At 36.6% G+C, this 26,957-nt stretch overlaps 1 protein-coding gene across 2 annotated transcripts in view; it reads left to right on the forward strand.

Annotated features, from left to right (window-relative positions):
* Positions 1–652: 652 nt before the first annotated feature.
* cdh4 (cadherin 4, type 1, R-cadherin (retinal)) overlaps positions 653–26,957 on the forward strand; it is a 240,318-nt gene continuing 214,013 nt past the window's right edge. For both annotated transcript variants that reach the window (XM_041224860.1, XM_041224861.1), the window contains exons 1-2: positions 653–874; positions 3,144–3,255. In XM_041224860.1, coding sequence (XP_041080794.1) covers positions 818–874; positions 3,144–3,255 — 169 coding nt within the window. In that variant the 5' untranslated portion in view covers positions 653–817. The remainder of the gene's footprint in view (positions 875–3,143; positions 3,256–26,957) is intronic.

A 26,957-nucleotide genomic window follows, 5' to 3' on the forward strand; every position in this document is an offset into this window, starting at 1 on the left:
GACGTGCTTATTATTCAACTAGACTATGTGCTTGAGTGGCATGGAAACGCATTCCAAATGTCCCGTCTCTTGTTTGAAAGACATTAGTTAAAGGCTTCTCTATTTCTACACTCCAGAAATTTTGTACGTCAGATTTCATCATAGTGTTTAAAATTAGCCCAGGATACCTCCAGAGTTAAAATGCAGTTTTGTAATTGAAAAACAAACAAACAAACAAACAAACAAAAAATATCCACATACAGGTAAGGAAACATAGTTGTGATTTTAAAAACCCAAATGCATTAGGTAACTATACAATTACCAAGGACATTATAAAACTTTACAAATTAGGCTAATAACAATATGCAATGTTAAAAAAAAAAAAAAAAAAAATCGTGTATAAATGTAGCATACTTGTATCTTTTGGATATTCATACGAGTCCTTTCAGAATATATTTATAGAAAAAAAATATATACAGAATTACGGGCAGTTGAAATGCGTTTCTAATATATACTCTGTACGTCTGTACTAACCCAAAAAGTTCGGGCAAGCTTGCGCTAGCAGCTCTGCTTCAACTGCGTCTTTAAGGAGGATTCTCCCATAATGTACACTAGGAGGAGTTGGAGTGACGTCAGCGAGCTCTCTGGTGCTGAGCGGAGCAGCGCAGAGCGTTTCACCTGCAGTTGTGAGCTTGAGGATTCGGGACAGAGTTGATCAGTGAGGAGCTTTGTATTGCATACGAAACGCTGTAGGGACATCCTAGAAGAAACACCAGGGAAATAAAAAAGAAAAACCGAGTCCCAGCTCAAGCTGCTGCTGCTACTGCATGCTTGCAAAATGAAAACTGTTTTTCTTGTATTGCTGATGAACGCCTTGTCATTTGGCACATCTTGGGTAAGACTATTTTTCCTTTTTTTTAATTTTTAAAAACATCGTTGAAGTACAGCGCCGCAGTGTTTTCTTTAGTGTGTAACACCCTGTATTCACTGAATCAGCACCTTGCAGCACTGTTGGCAAATGTTGTGTATCTGGAATGTTTTTTGCATGTATTTCTTTGTCTTTATTTATTTAATCCCCTTACTAAAGATGTGATCTTTAAAGCTATTACATTCTCTCTCTCTCTCTCTCTCTCTCTCTCTCTCTCTCTCTCTCTCTCTCTCTCTCTCTCTCTTTTGAAAGCTTCAGATTTATAGCGGGACCTTAGCTTACCGTTATGTGGTCATTGAAGCAAAGTGTAGAAGTCATGACGATGTCTTGACAAGCCATCTAATATTTATCAGTAAATACACCTCAGCCTGCTTAACCATCCACATTGTTTTAGTGGCACTACTGAGCATTTGTTTTACAGTAGATCATTTCAACCCCCTGCTGGTTCTTTACTTATTTAGATATATTCACGGTGTGTGGTTTTATCAGATATTACAACCTATTGGCAAAATCAATACAAAACATTGCTTCATTTTAAAAGCGTAGATGCGCATTAATGTGTCGTTATTGTGTCCATCGGGTGTATCAGTGGTAACAAATTACCTTATTTGTGTCTTACGTACTGTATTCAGTTTTTAACTGATGCGCTTTGGCAGTCTATCTCATACAGAAACACTGCGTGTAAAAAGAGCATCAATCGACCATTATGTGACACCATAATATATGATAAAATAATCAAATTGCGTTAAGTTTAGAGATTTTATACACGCGATAATGGGAAGCACTTTCTATTTAATAGGATAAATACAGCAAATCTTTTATAATTAAGCAGAAGCTGAAACTGAAATTAAAAAAAAAAAAAAAAGTTTCCCCCCAGTTCTAATAATTATAAGGCAGACAATTTATGAAATATATAAAACATACAACATGACAGTCAGATGGAAACTACTAAATAGCCAGTGTACAGCCCGTGTGTAAGCTGTATATTTGTTCTCTTTTTTTAGGAGACAGCTAAAAGCTTGAACGTTTTTGTACACCAGTAAGTAAGATCACCAAAAAAAAAAGGAAGGAGCCACAGCTAAGTCAAAACATCCACTGATCCTATCACACATAGGTAAAAAAGGAGGGAGTCATACACATATAGTGTTCTTTAACCTTATTCAGCTAAACTGAATATACTTTGTAAAGGAAAAGTCTATAATACTTGGAAGTCAGTATATTAACTGTGTTTTTGTCATCCTCAAAATACAAACAGAAAACGAATATGGCAGTTTTAGCTACACATCACAGGATTACTTCTCTTCTGATACTACCCTGGGTTTAGCCTTTTAATGGAGCATTATTGGTTGCCTATAGATGTTCATTAATGACATGCTCGGATCCTGGGGTAGACTGTCATGATGCAAAGGAGGAGAAGTTCCACTGACTGTAGTTAGCAGCTCCACAGTTTGCTAAGCTGATACCCAGTTTCAAGTGACCAAGGCATGTCGAGTTAGATCTGTTCACCGGGGCATAAAGTTTTGGAAACCATTGGGTTCAGCTAGCTTAATGTGAAAGATCCAGGACAGGTGCCTTTTTTTCACAAATGTATTGTAATCAGCACAATCAACCAATCAAACTGTATTTTATATAGCGCCTTTCATGGAGGATCACAGCTAGTGAGTCCTAGTGCTCCAGTGTTACAATGCAAGGATATTGTAATAGAAAGCGGAGGCTTTCTATTGAATTGCACACGTCCACAGTACTTTGTAAAAATACATCCTCCATATTAATGGATGTCTATCAGATTAATCTGTCCTTTTTACCGTATAGGTCTCCAATAGCCTCCAAATGCACATGGTCTGCTTTGCCATTTTGGTGTGGTTTCCTGATTGAATTACCAGTATATTGTTGATCATGCACCCTCTTTGTTAATATTACCTTGTTTTATGATGTCCCACTTTCAACATTATTTCAAAACCTAGCCAAGCTTGTGCAAGAATTTGTTTCAGAAATCAAATGCCAGAGTTGGAGTTTTGTAAGATTTGCACAGAAGGGCCCCCTGAACTGAATATATATTTATTAACTTTTGTGTTTGCAGTAGCCAGTTCAGACCCTAATACAAAGTGAGGTTGGCTACTCCAGATGCTGTAGCTGCAATAGTCCCTTTTAGGAATCATATTTTAAATCTTAGTTTAACCAGTGTGCTAGAACTCCTTTTAAAGCTGAGGCTGTTTGTCTTCTTTCCCTTCATTAGGGGAATTATGGAGACCTTGCACCTAAACCGCCATGTCGAGCTGGATTTTCAGAAAGTTTTTATACTGTGCTGGTTTCAAGGGAGATATTGGAAGGTCAGAGCATTCTCAAAGGTAAGTGTGTCAATTGGGTTTGAGCATTTTCTTGTTTTTTTTTTCTTCTTAAAAAGGATAATAATACAAGCCTGCACCTCTATCTTAAGCTGGGTATTCAGACGAATAAAACAGTCTTGAATTTGTATTTTTGGAAGGTCATAGCATTCTCAATGGTAAGTGTGACATTCTGGTGACAGAAAAAAAAGCTAAACCTTTTATGCTCCCTTATCGATTTCAAGGAGGCTGTGAACAGGGTTATGGAAAATTAGCATGGATTTAGAATCATAGTGGTCTGATCATCATATATATGTCCTGCTTTGTGCTGTAGGCAAAGCGACAGTCTTAAAATGTGTTGAATCATTTCGGTAGGATGATGAATACATTGTAACTGTTACCCTAAAGAGAAAGTTGAATAATAAGAATATGATGATGATTCACAGCTAATGTACTCAAGGTGTCGGAGATGTTGTTAGGTGTTGATTCAGTCCTGTTTGTCAGAATGTAACATCGTTGTATGTCTTTGTATAGCTTTTAAATCGTAGCTGAACATTTATGTACTTAGGTGACCAATGTTCCTTAAACAATTTCTGTGATGTGTCCATTTACTAGGGCTCCTAGCTCTGAAACAAGTAAACGTTGCAAGGAAAAGATGGCAATCCATTGTGATGCCACTGTAATTGTTAGCTTATTTTTAGATACAGTATGTGCTTCTCCTGTATTTTTTCCTGTCAAATCAATCAAAGCTTGGTACTGTACAGTACATCACTCTGACTTTTCCCTTCACTTGGGAAGGGTGACCAAACTGCATTCGTCCCTGTGTTTCTGTGCTGTGAATTTCAGCAAGTCTGCACTGAGGTGTCAAGTCCACCAATCACTAACAATCAATCACAAATCTATAGCATGCCATGCTGAGGGGTGTCAGTCCTTTCCCTGTGGGTAGTCTGTGTGATTTTGATGGAAACAGACACACACAGCTTAATGAGGGAATAGTCAGAAAATGTCCTGTTCTAATGGACATAATGCAGTATTTTACCGGGCAAGAAGTAATGTATTTGACAAGACAGTTTAGCCATCTCTCCTATCAGAGTTAAATTGTTTGTCAGACATAGAGAATAGTATACAGTGTGTGTGTGTGTGTGTGTATATATGTGTATGTGTGTGTGTACATATATAAGTCTTAAAAGCAAGGTCAGTCATTTATTCCAAACCACGGGTCTGTGTACTGACCAATATATAAAGCAGTTGTACTTTTGAAAAACACATTTAATATGAAGTGAAAATAAATATATTATATAAATAACATTTAAAAATTGCATTTAAGATCAATATTTTTAGGAAATTTTAAATAGCTTTCAAAATAGCACTGTTTTTCTGCTTTTCAAATTGGGAGCACATGCACATACTTCAGGGGATGCAACACAAATTTAGAAGAATTACTGGGCATTTCATATGAGAGTTTAATTTGGCATATTGCATTTTAATACTTTAAATTCCATAAAAAAGGTGTTGTGACTCTTGGTCTCCCACGTCATGGTCTGTCATTGACAGTGTGTGTCTTACCAGGTTTGAAATTGCTGGCTGTGAGCACCCAAGACAGCGAGCCACAGTACGCTGCCCCAGTCCAGCCTCCAGCATGCTGATCGCACGAAGGCGCTGCTCTCTTGACAGATGTGCATATTGTTATTTTTTTTTTGTGATTTTTCTTTATTGCTTTTCTTCAAGCTTGCAATTCAACAGCTGAAATCACTCCATATCCAGTGTCCAATCAACTGTCTCACTAATTAGGTGATTGAGTGCATATGCTTCAGTCTTAGTCACTCAAACATGTCATGGTCAAGGATGAATGATTGAGTGATTAAAAATAAACCAAAAACATTGCATCAATGTCCATCATTTATATACCTTTGTTTTTTAAAATAAATGTGTTATAATAGTGTTAAGTTTCTTTTTGATGCATATATATATATATATATATATATATATATATATATATATATATATATATATATATATATATATGTATATATGTGTGTGTGTGTGTGTGTGTGTGTGTGTGTGTGTGTGTATATATATATATATATATATATATATATATATCTATATATATATATATCTGTTGTTCTATATATATAATTGTTTTATTTTTTACAGGTACGTTTTTATACAGGTACGTTTCAATGTAGGGTCATCCTTGTGTGGTCCCGAAGTATATGTGATCTGTGTCTAAAATATTTATTGAAAATATAAAACCAATGAGGAATTCAATTTGTTCTTCAAAAATATTTGTACCTGGCTATTTTTAGTACTGATCACATTTCCTTTAGTATCTCATAATGACCACATGTCCATATATTGTAGAGACATATGGGCATATTAAAATGTACAAGGTTGTCAAAAGTCAAAAAGTAATTTAATATCTACCCTTAGTAGATGGGTAGATTTTGGCATCCATCCTATTTCCTGTCTGTTGGAAATGTTGATACAGCTTTAATTACCTGCAATTTCTGTCTATGACAGATATGAAATGAAACCCGAATACTGGTGCTATCTGCATACAGTTGAATGTCAGACCTGTAAACAGTGTTGCCAGATTGGGTGGGATCATGTCCAGTTGGGCTTGTATTTTTTGTATTGTGCGTGAAAAAATTGCTTTGGACGGGTGCCTATTTTTTTGTCTAGTTTTGGGCATTTGTGCGGGTATTACATTTGGATATATTTGGAATAGTTTTAAAATATTGATGATATTTTTAAGCAAAATACTCAGCTATATGATACACAACCCTTAGTGTTTACCTCACTGCCGTTAAATGGTTGATGCTTTATTATTCAAGTTTTCCTAAATCAATTTTTACTTGTTAGTTTATGTGAACATATCTTCCCTTAGATTATTAATGGCTGCTGTCTTTTGCTTGCTTTGTATTCTCTTCTGAAGTAAAGGTCTAGCACACAGAACATTGTACAGCAGACACAGTTAATACCACAAGGATTACAATCAATATCCAGCTACCAATTTGGCACCATGCCTGCCAATACAAGTTTTGAAACTTGTATTGATTTGCATCTTATTCCCCAATGTATGTTTGAAAAAGTGCTAGGTAATGGCTAGGTGATGCAGCCAGCTACTTCCCAAGCCTGTTACCCCTGAATCCCAGGTCCAAATCCGTGAGTGGTGTCAACCTGGCCCTCAGCAGACCACACACATAGAGCCTAGGATGAGGATGTTCTCCTAGCCAATGCCATTGTCTCTCATCTTTTCAAATCGCTAAGCAACGTTGTGCAGCAGTCAGATTCTCCTGACTTTACGTCACAATGATGTTCTGCACAAACTCATTCGAAAGTCCACAGTCAGAATGCCCAATTATGCGACCATGTGTAAAAAGTCAAATATCACATGCACCTTTTCTCTGATGCACTCCTTCTGAGCTCCACAGTGCAGACTGTAGATGTGTTGTGAGTATTTCGGCCTGTACCACTATTTTTGTGGGTACTCTTTTTAATATGGAAGGGCACTGTAGGATGTTTATTCTTCAACTACTGCAAATGTAAGAAATCAGATATTTGCTACCTTGGAAACCGAGCCTTAAACACTAAGGCCAAATAAAAGCAGGCTGTAATAATTCTAGGGTTAGGAACTGCAGTCTTCCTGTGGGACTACAGCTGCTGTCTAATTCTGGAATTGAGTTTGTTTAACTTCATATTATATCATCTTTCGAGAGAGAGAGAGAAATATAACATTACTTTTTTTATTAACTAAGGACATTATATTACCTTTTTCTGAAGAAACGAATTACAAATAATAAGTAACTTTTTTCAGTAACGTGTCCAACTCTGTGTATCACATATGTCATTCATTTTTTAAACTTTTTTTATGAACTCCGAGTAGTTACTTGTTAATATCATGCTAGTAAGGTTTTTAACACATAAGAAGACCAAAAAACGATTTACCCGACGCAGAGGTCTGTCTTTGAAGACTGGGATGGGGAGGTTTTTATAACAGGAACTGGTAACCATTTAAAAAAGTTTAGCCTCAGGAGAACCAGTGCACTGTTTGCTTGAGCTGCCATTCTGGACAATACTGAATAGTATTTTTGTATTGGGTAAAGAGGAAATTGATTTGAATTGCAGTGTCTCTGGGGTAATGGTGGTTAAATTCATAGCCACTATACACTTAAGAAATTGTTTGTGACAAGTTTCCTTTTCATTCTTCCAGTGATACAGTTTAGAGGACTTGTCAATAGCCTCAGGTTCTATCTCAAGCCTGTTCGGTACACAGCTCACAAGACAAGATGTGCAGAGGTAAGGTAAAACACACCAAATCTGGCAGTCTGGATCTGCTAATGGCGAGCACCTAGCTTTACCACCCATGTCTTTCCACAATGATGTGTAAATGCTGGAGGCTGGGTTAAAAACGGCATGCTATCTTTTAAGATTCATTAATATTAATTTCAGGCACTCAAATAGTGTCATTTTTACTTTTCACATTCTTTCCACATATATCAAAATGACAACTGTCATCACCATCAAAGTTAGCATTTAATGCCTTCAGTATCACAGACCCCCCCCCCCCCCCACACACACACAGAGTACTTGTTTTCATGATAAGAGAATGAACAATACTGTAACGTTATACGGTAGGCCTAATGACCAAGAAAAAGTGCAGAAGTAGCAAAGGGAATTTAGATTCCAAACCCGATTTCTCAGAATCTCTAAATTGTATCTGGCGGCAAAGAAAGGTTTAGGGGTAAATGTGTTTCTCTATACCTGCAAGTCATAGCTCAACAGACTCTAGAATATTAACAAAGCAAGATAGCAAGGTAGCTTGCACCTAGTGCTTTAGGGCTTGCTGAAGTGTGAGCTCTGTACAGCCAGCAGTTTGTTTGGGACTCAGTGAATTGTCCTCCCTAATCCAGACCCTTTTTCCTTTCCATTGGACCGGTTGTTCATAAGGAGATCACCCCTCTCCAGGCTGATGTGATTTTCGAAGCTGGCAAATGGATTATAGTGGCAGGATTTTGATAAGCTCAGTTATTGCAGTTTGATACTGACCCCTTCATTCGGCAAGCCTTTTCATGAAACTTTCTTTCAGCTGTATGAGGGAACTGTGCACAGTTCTGATACAGTACACGGACAGGAAATTACAATTTTCTTTCTATCTATCTATCTATCTATACACCCACACACACACACACACAGACACACATATATATAGTAGATACTATAACGAGTTCCTGCAAATACTGTTTTAGACGACAGAGGTATAAAGTGTATGAAATATAAATGCAAAACTGTGGCATTTCTTTGTGACCCTTCTAATTAAAAATCGCCAGTTCAAAAACCGTCAAAATCCCCCAAAGGTAGCAAATCCACCAAATTTAATACCAACCAACATTTTCTGTTACATGATATTTGAATTGCTTGCTTGAATTGCTAAGATTTGAAAATATTACACCTGTTCTTGCCCGCTTGCATTGGCTTCCGGTGAAGTACAGAGTTATTTAAAAAAATTTGACTAATGACATTTAAGGCTGTCTCTGGAAATGGCCCTGCTTACATTAATGATATGCTTTTACCATGCGTACCTGGACGCCAGCTGAGATCTGCTGATCCTGGGCTTCTGGTGGCTACAATGATAAAAAGCAGCTCTTGTGGTGGAAGAGCCTTTAATCATTATGCACCTGTATTATGAAAAAATCTACAGTACCAATTGAAATCCGTAAAGTTGACTCATATGCATTTAAATCAAAGCTTAAAACACATCTTTATGCAGAGGCCTTTTTGTAGATTGGGATGGCCTATTTTAGGATGTTGTTATTGGTATTTCTCATTTGTTTTTGGATGTTTTTTTTAAATATTTTATTGTATAGTATATTTATTGTCATGTGAAGCATTTTCAAATGCCTTGGCAAAAAAGGTTCTATATAAAATAAATTTGATTGATTTGAAGGAGTTTGAAAATATTCTTCTGACTTAGTAGATATATGTGTTCTGGGAATTGCAAACTGGTGCTTTGTGAGTGACTAAACTCATAGTAAAAACATAGTAAGTGTTTCATACTTCCATTCCTCCATCCCGCCAACCCTGTACTGTACACCTGTCATTGCACTGCTGGTAATGAAAAAAAAACATCTCTTACTGCATATCAATTTCAAATGAATTGAAGTAAAGGTGCACTGAATGTAACCTTCAGAGGGAGATTAGTGGGTCATTATTGGACCCTACAGTTTGGAAGCTGTGTTGGATCACTGAGATCATTAACTGAAGAAAGTGGATCATATGCCTTGGTCTTTCACCTGAGCGATTTGCTGAGCACACTAAAGCCTTTCTTCTTGGCTCTGCTTTGCACATTAATTTTTTTTTTAGTAAAGAAAGCAACTGCTTTAGTCTCTGCTCCAAGACGACATTTCTTTTGTTCAGGTGTTGCAGTGAACGATATAATATTTACCTATAAACATCCCTAAGCACTGTGCTGGAGTAATATGGATATGTTTATATAATGATTTAGAATGCTTTCCTTGCATTGTGTCACTGAGTAGTTCAAAATGCCCCAAGCATGAATAATGGTTGTGTATGGAGACACGTAGGCAATTTGAAAAGATTGCAGACCACTAAGTAAGGAATGCATTCAAGATTGATCTCCTGGTAATTCATATACTTTACCTTTACATATGACAGACTAACAAGATAGGATTTTCCATGTAGTAAAAAGCTTAGCCTCACAGAGATCCTGATTCGTTATTTCAAGTGACTGAATAGCGTTCAGCGTTTCTTTTTTTTTTTTTAAATCAGCAGTAGCGGGGTTTTGATCTTTTTGAAGACTTTGTCAGGACTAGCTGGAAAGCATTAATGGTTTCCATGGCATTCCCTTTTCTGGCAAACTATCCAAGAGACAGAAGTTTTGATCTGTTGTTTTTTTTTTTTGTACTGTGTCCAGTGCTTGAGAGAGATTTTTGTGATTAACTTCAAGATTACCAGGTATAAAAACAGTGCTGTAAAATAGGAAGCTCATGCAGCTAAACATCTTGGCATTAAGACTATTGTAAGGGTTTTTATTTCTATATATATATATATATATATATATATATATATATATATATATATATATATATATATATATATATATATATATATATATATATAAAAAGTGTGTTTGAAAACAAACAGTGGAGGTATTTATAGGCTTTTGGTGCCATGGTAACCACACATTTATTTCTCTTGAAATCGATTGTCTTTGATGTCATTCATTATAACCATTGGAGTGCACCAATGCCTGCTGTGTATGCGGTTATAAGATGGTGCAGTCATGGTTCCCATTTGCCCCCTGAATGCCATTACACTAACACTAGTATTCACATTATAAAATTATATTATTACAAAATACAATGACCTGCCCCTGAATCCAAGTCACACCCCTAATTTCAACTCCACCACCCCAAAAAAAAAAATTGTTATGACTTACGCCAAAACACAACCTGATGCACGACAATGATCCTGGCTCCCTCAAGTAGGCTGCCTCAAGACAACAACATGGCTCACTTCTAAAAATTCGAATTCAGCTGAATATCTTTTATTGTACAGAAATTCTACTTGCTAATATTTGTAGTTTTTTTTTTTTTTTTTTTCTCAGACAGACATTTAACTTTCTTGCAACCCAAAAGGTGGTGTGGCTATGATGTTTGTTTTGTGACGGTTAATATTACTATATGGTCAATGGCTAGTGGTAGTGAAGTAATAATTTCTGACTACAGACTTCATCTCGTAAAATCATCTTGAATCTCTTCTATGAAGATCAGCTATCAATTGCTGTAAATATCATGACTTGTTGTCTAAACCAAACAATATGCCTTGTGGTCAGTCATCTTTAGAAAACAAATCTGATATGAAAGTTTTTTTTTCTTTGTTTTTTGGTGCCTTTTTGTCTGTGAATCATGGAATGTTCAAAAGACACCCAGTGCTAATATTTTGCTGCTCAGAACTGGGCGAGTGTGCAAAATGTTATTGGCTGGTGAGACCTGAGACAACACAAGATAGTCCATGTGCCTTAAGGAATCATGTAGGAGTAAAATTGTTTTTACTAATAACACTTTATTGATTTATTATCATTTTTTGTAATGTTTGACCTGCAGCTTAAAAAAACCCACGCTCGCCATGGGTACTTTTGCATTGCTTTTGGTCTTTCTTTATGTAAAGACATGTGTGCATAAGCTCTGAGACTTGTAATTGACTCTAAACAAGGCTGGGAGGTTGAGAAATTAAAGGCATTTGTTCACTTCAATTTATTTAGAAATACAACTGCAGAGCTAGCCGCCTTGGGACCAAACCCAGATATATCCTGTATATTAAAATCAATGTTGGAGCTTTGTTGGTGCTGCATACAGTGTAACTAAATATGGAACATCTGATTTTAAGATGTAATGCGACAAGCTAAAATGTGCAGCGATGCGACAAAATGAATAGAACCTATACTTTTGATCAGTATCTTTCACACCACAGGCAACATGACAGGTGACACAAGAGCACCACCAGTGCGACACTGGAGTGACGCAAAATAAATAGGATTGAATCCTAATTTCTGCAATTTGTCATGCAACAACTACGGATCTTAACCGATCGGAGAACAGCTTCAATGTGGTCCAAAGCAGCATCCAGAATGATAAAGAAAATAATTATAGTTTGCCGTTGGAAAATATACCCAGAGCTTTTTGACAAAGGTCATCACAGTTATACAGATTTGAAAGACAGTATATGTGAGTCCACTTCGAAGGAACTTGATAAGCCTGGTATGTAGGATTTATTGCCATATATGTTGAAATACCCATCAGAGAAAACACTCATAATTTCCACATCATGTTGACGAATATATGTATACCAGTCTTGATCATAGTTTTGTCAATAGCAGTATTACAGTTGTATAGATCTAGCAGTTTTCAAACCTGTTGCCTTGCTTCTGGTGTGTATGGTCATGTCACTGCCAAAGCATCTTGTCGGCCAATGAAAAATCGCATTGCGTCAGGTGTGTCCTAGCCTTAAGGGTAGTAATTTGAAAAAATACAGAGACTAAATGTGCTCTTGTTCCCTGCTGGGGTAGCCCGAGGAAGTTTTTTTTTGTTTTGTTTTTTAGGCTCAATGCCCTAGTCCTGGTCCATCCTATGATTGTGTTTAAGAAACATCTTGCAAGGTAAATGCTTTGCAGTGGTATTGCATGCTTTGCTTTAACACCTTGGGGCTTTAAGCATGGATTAGGACTATCATGAAGCATGTTCCTCAAGAGCTACGCTGACACATGCTGTCCTTTTGAAATAACCATGTTTTTTTTTTTTAAATCCTTTTATCAGCTAATAAAAATGAATTTACTTTAAATAAAAATGCAGTTTCCTGTTTTGTAGTTTTCATTACAGTATAGTAAGAGAATGATTGTATAGAGGTGTTTAACTAGTAACCACACACACACACACAAGAGGTAGATATTGTTCCTTCAGACATTCTTCTGCAAATCTAAAGGACAGGAGCGTATCGCTGCATGATTAACCTAAATTAATTAATGTGCTCCCAGCGTAGTTTGTAATTAAAGAAAAGAAAATTGCTAGAACTTGGGAGCATTGTGGTCCTGGGGCTCTTTCTTTATTCCCCCCTCCCTCAACCCCCCTCCCCTTTTTTTTCTTGCCAACTCCTGGTGGAAAGTGGAAGATATTCCCAAGCACAGTTCTTGTAATCACCGGCTGCCACCCCCGTTTTTACCCTGAACCACACTAAGGAACACTGTGCTCACAAGCTTGCTTCAGTAATCCCAAAAAGTCTTTGTGTGCAATTAAATGTTAAATGAGTACACACTTCTTAGTTGGTTTAACCAAATAGTGTTTTTTATTTTTATTTAAATGAACACAAAATAATCTCTTTATACTTACCTTGGCTGATGCAGTATGGTTCTGTATCATCTTTATACTGAAACATTTAACTGACTAGCAACACTAATGGGCCAATACTGGACGTATCAGAAAACACTGTGATGCGTTTGTCCTATTGGATTTTGTCGTTGCAGTTCCATACTAATCTCCTTTGATAGCAAATTCAAAAACCAATCTTTTTTATAACATCATAATAGAAGAATGCTCAAGGGTCTAAATAAGGCTAGCAAGGCTGTACCACACCTATAAGCAACATACTGTGATAGCAAAGAGGAGCCTCCTGAATAAAAACACAACAGTTTTGGATCATCAATATGTTTGCATTCAGCTGTGCATTTTTCTGTATAAAGGTGCTTTTATAAAACTGAAAGCAAAGGCTTTCCTGTTGTTTAGGGCTGTTTTCCCAATGAGGTACATCCACCCCCACACTGAAGTGTATAAAACTTATTGTGTGGGTGTAGGCCCATTCGTTGGGGGAGAAAGATATTGATGACTATATTCAATGGTATTCTTGCTCAAGAAATTACAGGATTATGCAGCAAATGCCAAAGCAAAGACACAATCTGTTGTGGTTGAAAAGCACCACAATAGCATAGCATTGGTGCCATTCACAGTGTCTTCAGTGAGTTGATCTCCCTTACTAAGTCTACTCGAACGTAAAAGGAAACAAAATTTCCCACAGCATGTGGAGGTCACATGTATTCAGGGAACCTATTACAGATTTGTTTTTTGTCAGTTACAGACCTACGGGTTACATGTAATTTCCCTACCTATTAGGCAGAATGAGTCAAGATACTAGATTTTGCCACCAGGGTTACATCTGTCTGCAAGGACATAGAATGGAAGCAACCGCGAGGATAGATTCATTGTGCTCAACAGATCATTCGGAAATCACTGACTGGCTTAAGGAGCGGGTTATTCACAACTGCAAAGTCTTGGTGAAACTGACCAGTTATTGATATCGTCGTCTTCTTCTGAACTTTTAAAGGTTTGTGCATTAAAAGTTTCTTACTGGAAGATAACAAATTTCACCTTTTTGTCAGTCTCTTTGTTAGGTCTATTCAACTACTGTGGATCAATTGAATATTTCTCTCTCTCTCTCTCTCTCTCTCTGTCTGTCTCTCCTCAAATTCAAATAATCTTTATTGGCATGACATTCACAGGTATTATCCCCTTTCTTCAAGAAACCACCTTCTTTTTCTGCCAGCTTAATAGAGTATTTTTCCCTTAATTTATCGCTGTATTTTGTCAAGTGACAAATGAAATATATCTCTAATTCAATCTCTTGATGTTGCACTAGTTGCAATACTGGTTACAGGGTCAGGTCTCTGTGGACTTCCAGTTTCATTTGTCTACCTGTTTCAATTTGCAGCGTGTGGTCACTAATTATGTATTCTCTTTCTCTCTCTCTCACTCTGTTGGATCAATATTGTCTGCAGTGCGATTCACTTTTGTTCAAAAGCGAGACATAGTAACCAGGATTGCTCAATTAATTGTCCCTTGCATTTAGGTGGAGGATCGGCCTAATTTACGATGCAAACCTTTTTTTTTTTCTGGTGATTTTCTGGGGGTTTGACATTGCAGGATGCTTTAGTCCAGACAATCTAAAACACTCCTCCCTGTCATGGTAGGTGTGCTGTTTTAATTCAAGCAGCTCGGCACAATATATTTACTCAGCATGGGAGCTTTTAAGAGACCCTTCTTGTGGAAGTAGTGCTGAGACATGATGGTGTGCTGTTTTTTCACTGTGTTAACATGGGACAGAAAAGAATGGTAAGGATGCTGTTTTCAGATTGGGGCCAGTGCATTGACGCTGCAGGTTGCAAGTCACTTGATTAAATTCAGGCGAACAGACAATTTGATTCCTCCTTAACTCCAGCATTGTTGAGAAGGTTGGCTCATCAACCCAGGAAATTAACATTGTATATTTTATGTGCTTTCTGTCATTTTTTTTAAGGAGGAAATACTGTGCTTGTTCTGCCTTCAGCATATTAATTCAAGTGACATTGAAGACCATTTAAAGTCAGCCAGTGTTGCCTTTTTGTGTCTGTGATTTGAGTGGGACGTTTCTGAAAAAAATGCAAGGGCAATGCACACTTAAAATTGAATAAAAGATTGAATACTTTCAGAATTTAATGTTTATGTACATGTTTAAGAATATACTGTAAAAATATGAACCAGTTTGGGAATGATAAAAGGTAGTTTAGAACATCAAGGCTACTGACTTTTTAGCACAGCATTCTCGTCCCTAGGGGATCTTATTTAAACGCACAGTACCATTTATATAAATACACTTTATTTAAGGACCTCTGGTAAAACAGTTTTTTGTCTGGTTCATAATAGTGAAAACTTTGCACTGCTTGAAAAGCATTTGAATATTTAACAACCCCTCAATAAAACACTTCCTGCTGAATTTGAAAATAAGGACAAAAGATAACAATGCAAATTGATGAAATCACCTGTATTGATGATGTATTCATTTAGACCCTTTTATAGAGATGCACTTGCTTGACTGAACTATTGTGCTTCTGCAAGTATTTGGTATACATGAATGTGATATTAACTCACACAACTTGGCTTTTAGAGCTGTATCAGTGTATTGGCAGCTTTTAACTCCCTTTTAAAAGCAAATGACAAAACAAGCTTTTACTTTATTGTAGGTGGCAGGAAACAATCAGGCGTCAAGATTAAAATGTCAATAGTGCATAAATATTGAGGCCTTGGTGGAAACAAATGGCAGCGCTACAACAGCTTGCTCGCATTTATTCAAAATACGAAATGCATTAAAAAAAATATGAACACGCGCTTTCCCTTCTCTCCCTTAACTAAAAGAAAATCTGAGCTTTAAATCACTTTAGCAACTCACTAGTAGCACATTGTGTCCTTGTAAACGAGATGTGCACCTATTCATTACCGCTGTAACTATGTTTGTGTTTGGTAGTCTCAAAACTAAATCTTACAGTATCACTTCATAGCAATTTTATTAATTTACATTTTACAGTGCTTATCACTAAAACAAACCGTATTAAAAAGACAGTCTTTGCGATAATGTCCTTGTGTTATACAATGATACAAGACCGTAGTGATGACGTGTGTTTCTCTTTTGTTTTCACTGTCACACACAGTATCAAAACTGAGCTGATTCCTGTCAATAATATTACTTCTGAGTTTCTTATTAGCAAAGTAATGAAGGGATATCATGTCTCTTGGTCATTTGTTGACATTTCAGTCTGATGCAAGCCTGTTATTGACCATCATTGGAGAGCGTTGACATGTCTTATTCTCATTGTCTCATTTTCTTGGATTTCCTGAAACTTGATTTGTAAATGGAGCTGTAAAAATGCTGACAGCGCCTCTCTTGCACAAAGTGCTCCTCACCACTCTCGTACAATTCATGATCAATAGGTTTTTGTCTTGGTTTGTTTGTTGTTTTAATCTCAAGATATATTGCAGCATTCTATTACATAAAGAAAAACAAATGGTCAGGCATATGACAAAAAACAATCAATGAACAGTACACTTCTTTTTGAGTTAGTTGTCTATACTTACAGGCATCTTTTGTGAGAAAAAGATGCTACATCACTCTCAACCTCTTCCAAGAAATGAACGCAAGGCTTTTTTTTAAAAATAAACCATCACTCATGAATTATTCTTACTATACAATGACTCATCTCATAATACATACTCTGTCACCTTTTTATTATTATTAAAATAAAATCTGCAGTTTTGATCCACTGTTTATTAAACACACATCAGTCTTTAAAGAGTCCCTGTGATTGTTTTGCACATCTCTAACCAGCAAGTACAGTAGATACACACACTCTTCTCAATTAGTACCCATTTTGATGTTTGCCACCATGGTAGAGTATCTTTGGACCTCAGCCAGGCTGCAGCTGCATATGTTGACCAGTGGTGCTGTTTGATTATTGGAAGTGGGGATGGATGATTGCAAGTCTCCAAAAGCTATGTGCTTGGAATCACTCTGTCGAATACAGTAAGCTTTTAGGCAAATTGTGGAGTCAGATTTGGATTATTTTTAATTTCTGTCACCACATTCACACACACACACACACACACACACACACACACACACACACACACACACACACACACACACATGGACATATGGCAGGGGCTGAAAAGCTGGAATTCAAAACTGGAATTTCTTCGTCTGCCAGTTCCAATGGAGTTCAGCTTGACTTATTTTCACAGTTTGTTACATTTGGTATGCCTGACACGTCCTGTAGATTTAAAAGTATAATAAACTACCATAAAACTGATGAAGGCGTTAAAACGTCTGCTTCGGTACAGAAGGCCAATGGGCATTAGACTATCTTTATGTGAATTCATCTAGAAAGCACGACTATCTTTTTTTAATTTTTATTTAAAGCATTTCTATTGTCCTTGCTGCTAATTTATTTGTTTATGCCTGAATTAATTTAGCAAAGGAATTGCTTTTCATTTTCAGAACATTTTGTATCTTCAGTTTTATGAATCGCATAGATACCATATTCTAGGGGGTTTAAATGAATACGTTGGAGATGCATAAAAAGGTAGCTGTTTTAGTGTGCTTTGTTTAATTCACACTTACTGCCTGTATTATGTTTTTTGTTTGATTGTGTCATTCCAAAAAATCGAATTTCTTTGCTTTTGAAGTTGTTTTTATTGCATTTTAAATTAAGTGTCCTTAATGTGATTTATTCTTTATGAATATTGCTATACTCTGAAGTTAAATTGCTTTTCCATCGCCACGTCAGTCTCTCTGTTACTCAAAGTAGATAATTCATTTTGTTTAAAATGCATCCTTAATTAATGAGCCTCGGCATAGCCAAGCCAAGGGTTCTATGTTTTGGTTTTGCTTGTCGGTGTAGATTTGGCCTTGACCAATTGTTGTCTTTGTTCTTCCATAAAAATATGCCATTGTTTGAGTAATGACCAAGTGAGTCTAAAGAAGTCCCCATTTACTCTCTTCAAATGAAACAGATGGTATCTTTAGTCCTAAATCACATTGCTGTCAGTATGGGCGTCTGAAATAATACCCATGTTAAGAGAAGTGTGCAAAACCGACTTTCTTGGTTTATGCAGCGGCTGGAGTAGTAAAGTACATTGGCTGAATTCTTAGCAGAAAGGTTAAAAAGGGTAATGCTTTAAAATAAGTTCCAAGATCCTATAGGGATTATACATGACAGGTCATAAAACCAGCCTGAATAAGAAGGTGTGTATTTATCTCCAGGTATAGCCACGCTGCTCTAACCACTAGTTTTTATATAGTTAAGGCTGACCTGTCATCTGGTTTCTACCCAATTTATTATTCTTACAGTGCTAGGTTTTCCTATTTGTTTTATAAGTAATGTATCAGAAGAAAAATAATACTTAAGACAAAAAGAACCACTAACTTGGGAGTAAGTGAAAATAATATTTAGTTATTGTGATGAGAGTTACTGTATTGTGATAATATAGGCTCAAGAGCCATTAACCAAACAAGTTCAAGGCAAGAAGAGAAGTTATAAGATTGTTGCACTGCATTCTTGACAAGCTGTGATCACATGCTTTATGGCACACCTGCCTCTTTCATGTCCATTGTCTTTGGTCGTCTGCCACTAAAGATCAGGCTGATTTTAAAACAATTTGTACTAAGGGATCAAAGCCTTGATTCTGCATCCCTGCTCCGGCTTGTTGAGGCTGCTTCTGTGATCGCACGCCATTTCTCGCTCATTCGTGGATGCATTGCTGGCCCAGTATATTTCTTGTTCACACTGGTTGGATTAGCAAGGGGAGGGAGATCAATTAAAGCTAGAACTCTTTCATTCCAAGGATTACATTGAGGTACATAGGCTTTATTGATCAGAGGTCCACTAGAAGAACTTCTTTAGAGGAATCACTGTACAGGAATTCTTAGAGGAATCACTGTACAGGAATTCTTAGAGGAATCACTGTACAGGAATTCTTAGAGGAATCACTGTACAGGAATTCTTAGAGGAATCACTGTACAGGAATTCTTAGAGGAATCACTGTACAGGAATTCTTAGAGGAATCACTGTACAGGAATTCTTAGAGGAATCACTGTACAGGAATTCTTAGAGGAATCACTGTACAGGAATTCTTAGAGGAATCACTGTACAGCAGAAGTACAAGTTGTTTTTTTTTTGTTTTTTTTACAGTAGACATTCTTTTATTGATTGGAAACAACTAACAAAAACATTTCCAGAGGTAATTGCATAGACCGTATCAGACAGCTTCCATGCAGACACCATCCAGTCATCACCTGTTTATGCACCTGTCATTACTCCATCACTCTGATGTAGCTGTGACTCAGTGCGGTACCAGACTGATTACATTATGTAACGCAATTTTTGTTCCTGGGTAGGAAGTGTTATTTCCTAATTGCTTATGCCTCAAAAGTATAGAAAATGGCTATTATTCTCCACAAACTTTGCTTTTGTGACCAGGACAGTGATATTTCAAAATATCACTATTTCCAATGGGAAAACATCTTTTCGTTCACATAAAGTCAGAAAAAAACAACATATGAATCCAAATTAACATGTATTTATACTAAAGTAATACAAAAATGACTACAAAAGATTTAGTGAGTAGTTTTTCGAGATTTACGATTATACTGTAAATACAGTATAATTTTCTATACTTTTGAGGCATAAGCAATTAGGAAATAACACTTACTACCCAGGAACAAAAAAAAAAAAAAAAAATTGTTACACGGTGTTATATTATAAAATGCTACGTATAACCGCCATGTGCGTTTTCCGTCTTTTATATTCCAATATTACATGTTATAAACACTCATTTGTCAGTCCCACATCTCAAATGTTGCTACTTGTACCCATTTGTATTTTGTTAAAAATAATTTCATACATACCTGAAGGAGCTCAATCAGGCCCCTTCTATGTTGGTATGTTAGAAAAGACTTTCCCAAATGTGTACATTTCTCAAGTTTTGTTTAAGGTATTCAAACACTTAATGTTAAACTTAAGACCAATGAACCCTGTTAATGGTGGTGGTCGTTTGGACAGTAGCTGGCTTTATTCTGTTTGTTTTTTTTTTTTTTTAAATAGAATTTATCTGAATAGGACCCAAGCCCAAACCAAGAATGCTCATTTAAAGATTTTTTTTCCAATAGAAAGACAAGCTAAATGTAGTTCTTGGCATTTTAAGTGGCTACACTGCAGAAAAAATATCCACCTTACCAGCACCTGTAGTAGGATACAAGCAAGCAGACTAGCATCTCAACCACACAAATAGAGATGAGGGGCTATCTATGGTATATTCCAAACTTCTCAGTATTGTAAAAGTTCTTTGTCCCTGTTGAAAGCAGTCTCTGGCTGTAAGTGACACATAGTTATTTGTGAAATGAATGAAAGATTCTCAAAGTAAGAGCTTCAGCTACTATTATTATAAAACCATGGAGCATGTACTGACAAAAATAATATTTAACAAATTCTAAAAGCAGCTCCCAGTTACAACCTTCGACAACAGCAAGTACACACAGCAGTGACTTTGCCCCGTTTTCACACTACCAGCATTAAAACTGGTCATCCCTGTCTTGTTCTGAATATCATGGTTATTTGTTTATTTCTTGTACATTTAAAAACCACAGAACTTTCATCCACAAATCAGGGGGTTCCATTTAAAGGTTTTCTAATCACAGTAATAATAATTACAGGCCATTGCATGTATGGTTGTTGACCAGACAGTAATGCTATCTAATATCAGGGTTCCCCCTTATTTATGTTTAAACTGTTGCTTTCAGATAGCAATTTGTCACAAATTTCACCAAGTTATGCTGCAATAAGCCATTCATACAGCAAGTAAAGAACTCAAAAATGTTCAGCACAACAGAAAGGGAACCAGTGATACTGTTCCTTAATGCTAATAAGTGATAAGTACATGGATTTTATATCCTTGGTTATCACTCCTCTAGCAGCCATATCAACAGAGCCCTCTGAGAATAGAACTATTTCTGCATTGCCTCCCTGTATGCTGTGTGTGTCTTGCAGATGGGTGGCAGAAGAACAGAGGCTGAAAGACTTGGAAATGAAAGGACCCTGTTAAAGTGATTAGGGTTACTTGAACACAGCATAACCTCTAATGAAAGCTTTGAAGAAATACAATTCTGTTATGGAGAACTCAATAAACCGCTCCCGGGAGAGTCTCTCTTGATTGTAATGAATCGCAGAGAAAAGTCTCAGCCCCAGTTATAGGGAGGGAGGGTGGGAGCTTGCAAGGTTTTTACATGGCTGGTGTTACTCATGGGTACCTAATGGAAAGGAGGGGTTGCAGTCCCCTTGTGTGCAAAGCATGGGTGGTACACTTGATCAACTCTCCAGGAACTGTCATTGATTTAATGAGAAACTGTAAGGTTCAGCATGCCATAGCCACAGTAAAGGGATGGCAAATACAGTAAGGCTCCCACTTAAAATACACTACTTCAGCACAGAACAGCCTCCCATAACAAAATATGTTACACTGACACAAATGTACTGGCTGCTGTAGTTGTACCAGGGTATGTAGTGTTGTCACCACAGCAGACCTGTGTTCTGTTTACCATAATGTGAGGAATATAGCAAACTATAAAGTTTATAAATCATGTGTTGTATTTTAGCTCCCCTCCCCATTACAAAGAAATATTTAGTACAGTAGTCTCTGTCTAAGAGAACGCCCCTCGAGAAGCAAGCAAAGTGTTCTCTTAGTATTCTCTGAGACAGAGTAAACCACTGGACACAATATGCCAAGGCATTTTAATTAAATTCAAATGCTTTTATTATGTCATGTTGCATGTGCATCAACATATGAAATTAACAGAATGTGTAAGAGAAAAGGCAAGTGTATGTTAGTAAACTAGAATAATAAACAAGCTGACGAACTAAATTAATTAAACACCCCTACACAGGGTAAAAATGCAGCAGCTGCTCTTGATAACTCTCGCGATGACAAGTCAGTTTTGAAGGTTACAAAACTACTGTATCAGTTTTGAACTGGTTAGCAACAAATTGCTATCGGTGTAAAAAAAAAAGTGTTATTTTAAGCAAAGTTCCTGTTCCTTTAGGCGGAACACTTACATTGGGAAAATTCTATTTCACCACAAGGGTGTTCCCTAAGCCAAAGTGTTCTCTTAGGTGTTCTTATACGTGTAGACGACTGTACAAGGTTCACAAATGCTAAAGAATTGATACTTGTCTCATATTTTTATATAAACCTTACATCCTTTTAAAAGAAACAGGAATATAAACAGCTTTAAACACTGAAATCTTATATAAAACAGAGGGAGATGGTAAATGCAAATCATTAAAACACTGAGTTATTGAAGAATATGGAAACCTGTCTGGTAATTACTGTGAATAAGTGAGAGTATGACATGGGCAAGAGGTTTCAAATGAGCTTTAGCCCTCTAGGACATTGACTGAACCAACCAGCTGTGCTAAAATGTCAACTTCACAGCTGTTTTTTTTTCACAGATTTTATTAATATGCAGCACTCATGTTGTTTTTTTTACTGTTCACACAAAGGAAATTTGACAATAGTCCTACTAGCTTGATGAGTGTTTTTTTTTTTATTGGATGGGTAGATGGTGTATTTTAATTCTTGGCTCTTATTTAAAAAGTCTCATATTTTATAAGTGATTTGTAGCAGTAGAATCATTCCTGCATTAGCAAGATAAAAGACGATTTGCTAAGATTGCCGAGACCTTATTCCCAGAGCCAGCTACTGCAAAGCACCTTAATCTTTATCTACTTCAATTAAAATTTGAATGTTGGGGATTTGGAGTGCTGAAGCATTGTTAAACTGATAAACTAGTTACAGGTATGACCATGAAGTAATGTAAATTAATATGTGTTCTTTACATTCTACATAATTAAATCAATTTACTGTAGCTAGAAGACCAGCACTGCTACACCCAGTCACTCAGGCACAGGCACTGTCTTGCTGCCTCCTGCAGCAGTTGGAGGTTATGGATAACATCTGCAAGCTTTGTTAGAGACCAGTAAACAAAACAGGAACTTAAAGATTTTTTTTTTCACGTGGTGCTTGAACCTGAAACAGTATGTGCCATTCTGAGTGATAGTTCTAAGTGGTCCTTGGATGAGATTCAGTGTAATTTCATTGAAAGCTATACTGCAGAATGAATTAACAGTAATGTTAATATTGAACACAGTCTCAAGATGTTTCAATAATAACATAGCCTGGCTAAAAATTCAAAGTTATGCACACAGGCTTGCGTGCACTCATCTCTAATTTGAGGCTGTTATTAAAATACCACCCATTATACAAATGTCAACGAATAGACTCTGGCGGTATAGACAAAACAGTAGCACTGAGGGTAGGGCTAGAGGGCAGGCTTGAAGTTAAGCATTTAGGCCTACAGCTCTTCACTGGAGCAGTTGAGGGTCACTCACTAAACAATTACCACAGATGCAATGCAATAAGCAATTACCACAGATGCAAATGAAGATCTTTCTTTCCTGTATTCCAGGAAATTCATCTACATCAGGGTTTGTAAGCTTGTGCTCATTTGCAGTTTAATGCACTCAAAATTATTGAGTCACCAAGACAAATCATTATGATGTAAATCATAATAAGCTTTCTGTATTCTGTTAGTGTTCACTTTAACTTCATACTTAATAATTGTATTTATATTATTATTATTATTATTATTATTATTATTATTATTATTATTATTATTAGTTTATTTAGCAGACACTTTTATCCAAGGCTACAGAGACTAGGGTGTGTGAATTACGCATCAGCTACAGAGTCACTTACAACAATGTCTCACCCAAAAGACGGAGCACAAGGAGGTTAGGTGATTCATTGTCACACAATGAGTCCATGAGTGAGCCACGATTTGAACCGGGGACCTCCTGGTTACAAGCCCTTTTCTGTAATTACAAGCCCTTTTCTTTAATCATCGGACCATATAATAACTTCCTTACATACAGTATTCGGTAGCTCATTAAATTAAGGGGCATACGTCACAGTGTAATAACATGTACTGTGGTGTTACTATGCGATAAGCGATTGTTCACCAAATTATTACCATGTAATTACATGTTAGTTACCACACAGACCCATAGTTACCACACAGACCCAGAACAATTGTTAATTACCATGACATTACACTATCATTACACAACTATTCATACCTTTGCCAAAATGCATTTGCTTTCAATATTTGGTATCTTGCAGGCAAATAATAATGTTCTGTCCTCTCTACAATATGAAAACTACATTGAAAAGCTGTGACATTCCAGATCAAAGGGAAAACTATGTTTAGTTCCTGCATTGTTTGTAAAACAAGATCCAGTGAAGGATGTAACCTGAAGGATAGTCATTTTCAAATGCATCTGTATACATTATCTGCATGGTGGGATTGTGTAATTCAGTAGCTGTTATAACAAGATTGCTTTACATGAAACTAAAACACTTTCACAGTTTTCACTATTTATTTTAAAAAGCCTTGTACATTTCTCATCTCCTCTTCAATGCCCAAAACTTATGACACAAAAAGAATGAATGCAGGGGTATAATTTGCAGCTTTTATAACTGCATTATAAGTCAGGCCGCTGTCGGAGCTGTTCATTATTGCAGAGAGTGCTGCAACGCTGGTACCCTGCGATAGTTATAGGGCACCCAGTTTAAGCCTCTGTATCAGCTGCACACATTAGTGACCCAGTAACAGCACAAAAATGTTGATTGGCACTTGTCCAGAGGTCTAAACATCTGACAAGCCCCATAGTTAATACAGATCCAGGGTTTTTTAAACGCTGTTGCAGTGACAGTGCCTCTAAATGATCTGTCCGTGAAAGAACGTGTGTCATTTAGCATCGCATATCCCTAGTTAAGTCTCCTCGCCAGCATTTCATGAATAATTTGGACATTTGTAATGACAGGCCAGGCAGGCATAGTGTCAAAATTCAAGTTACTGTAGGTGCACAGATAATCTTTTTGTTTTTCCTAGATAGACAAAGAAATAAATAAAATGAAGGACACTGATAGATCACAAATGAATCAAGTAAAACTGCCACTTGGGAACTGGAAGTATGTGATTTAACTGCACATGGGTAAGTATTTCAACATTCAGATTCAGAGATTGAAAACCCTTCTGCAAATGAATGGATCCTTAAGGAGCAATAAATGTGCATTAAGTGTAATTATTCTTGCACTTTTTAAAGCTTGGCTCCATAACATCACTTCCAGGGTTCGTAGTTGTTCATTTATTGTTATTTATGGTGATGCTAAGACGTTTCATTTTAATTTTGAAGCAGACTGATATTGCAGTTATATATTTTCCCTTAACTCGTTTGACTACTGTGATGACTTACTGAGTAATATCATCTTTCGTAATCTCAATATTATTTTCATAGGCAAAATATAAATTTATTGTAATAGAACTGCACTATAATAAGAATTAACACCGCTACATCTCCTGTTGCCAGACGTTAACACAAATGATCACACTGCAGAAGACATTGCAATTTGTGGTTTAAATCACTGCTAAGGGACCAATGCAGCCAGGAAGCAAAAAGAACGTGAATTTTTCAAATTAGGCTCCTTGGAACCTCTTGGAGTGAACATGCTATTCTGAAGTCATCATGTCATCATCCTCCAGAACTTTTCTTTTGAAAGACAACTCGTTTATAACAGCAGCTTGATTTATTTATTTATTTTTAATCAATTATTCACATGTGTGTACCTACATTGCTTGTAACGAAAAGAGAAAAAAATAATATAGTATATATATATATATATATATATATATCTATATTATATATATATATATATCATCTAATGTGTGTAGTACACACACACACACACACACACACACACACACACACACACACACACACACACACACATCCACAATCATTTTTTGATCGTTTTTCGTGGTTTATATATGTTAAGATTACATTTTCACAGTCCTGGTTCTCTGTCTTTGGAGAAATTAACAGCAACGTTCTAGTCTGTAATATCCGCTAATTGCAAAGTCAGCACAGAAGGTGTCAAGTTGTGCTGTATGATTGCTACAACTTGGATGCATGGCTTTGTACTGTAATCTGTCTTTCTGGAAACAAAAGGTGTATTTAATAAAAGCAGGCTCTCGCTGACAACAGGCATTTGGGATTTGAAGCTCTGCACAGCTTCATCGTCCACGCATACAAATGTAATCCCACTGTATTCCAAAATACATAAATAAGATGATGAGATAGCATGGCTGCAAAGAAACACAATCCTAGTGTTTTACTGGTCCTGCTGTTACAATTCCAGTATTGCTATCACTTATTTTAAAGAAGAACAACAAAATAGAGAAAGGAGCACATTACTGTATGTTTTTCATTCTGAATTCACCCGTTGATTCTACCCTGTGAAATCAGTGGCCACGTGAACCATAGGAGATGGCAGCATTCAAGTTATTTAAAAGAAGAGAGAAGGAAAATAACATTGCTTGGCTATACATTTTATAGGGATTGCTAAACACATATAAGTTGCATGCAACGGGGTTTTCAGATGGTGGGTTAAGGGTTATAACCAGCGAACCACACACTTGTCTCTCCCTTGATATTCGTTTAACTGTTACATTAGGGAACAAAACAATAATTACTGCTTAATTTTGATATCCGACCTCTCAATTAGGGGGACTTGTGTAATTACTCCAGAGCGTCTTCAAACCGGAAACCATTACGGGATACTGCTAAAGAGCATCGGTGCTTTGTCTTTCTCTTTCCTAAGGGGTATGACTAGAGACAACCTTGCTTTAATATGGCCATGAAGGTGTAAATACTAAAACTCATTAATTTCCTTCTC

Source organism: Polyodon spathula, chromosome 23 (genome assembly GCF_017654505.1).
Source record: "Polyodon spathula isolate WHYD16114869_AA chromosome 23, ASM1765450v1, whole genome shotgun sequence".
In the NCBI taxonomy this organism is placed as follows: Eukaryota; Metazoa; Chordata; class Actinopteri; order Acipenseriformes; family Polyodontidae; genus Polyodon; species Polyodon spathula.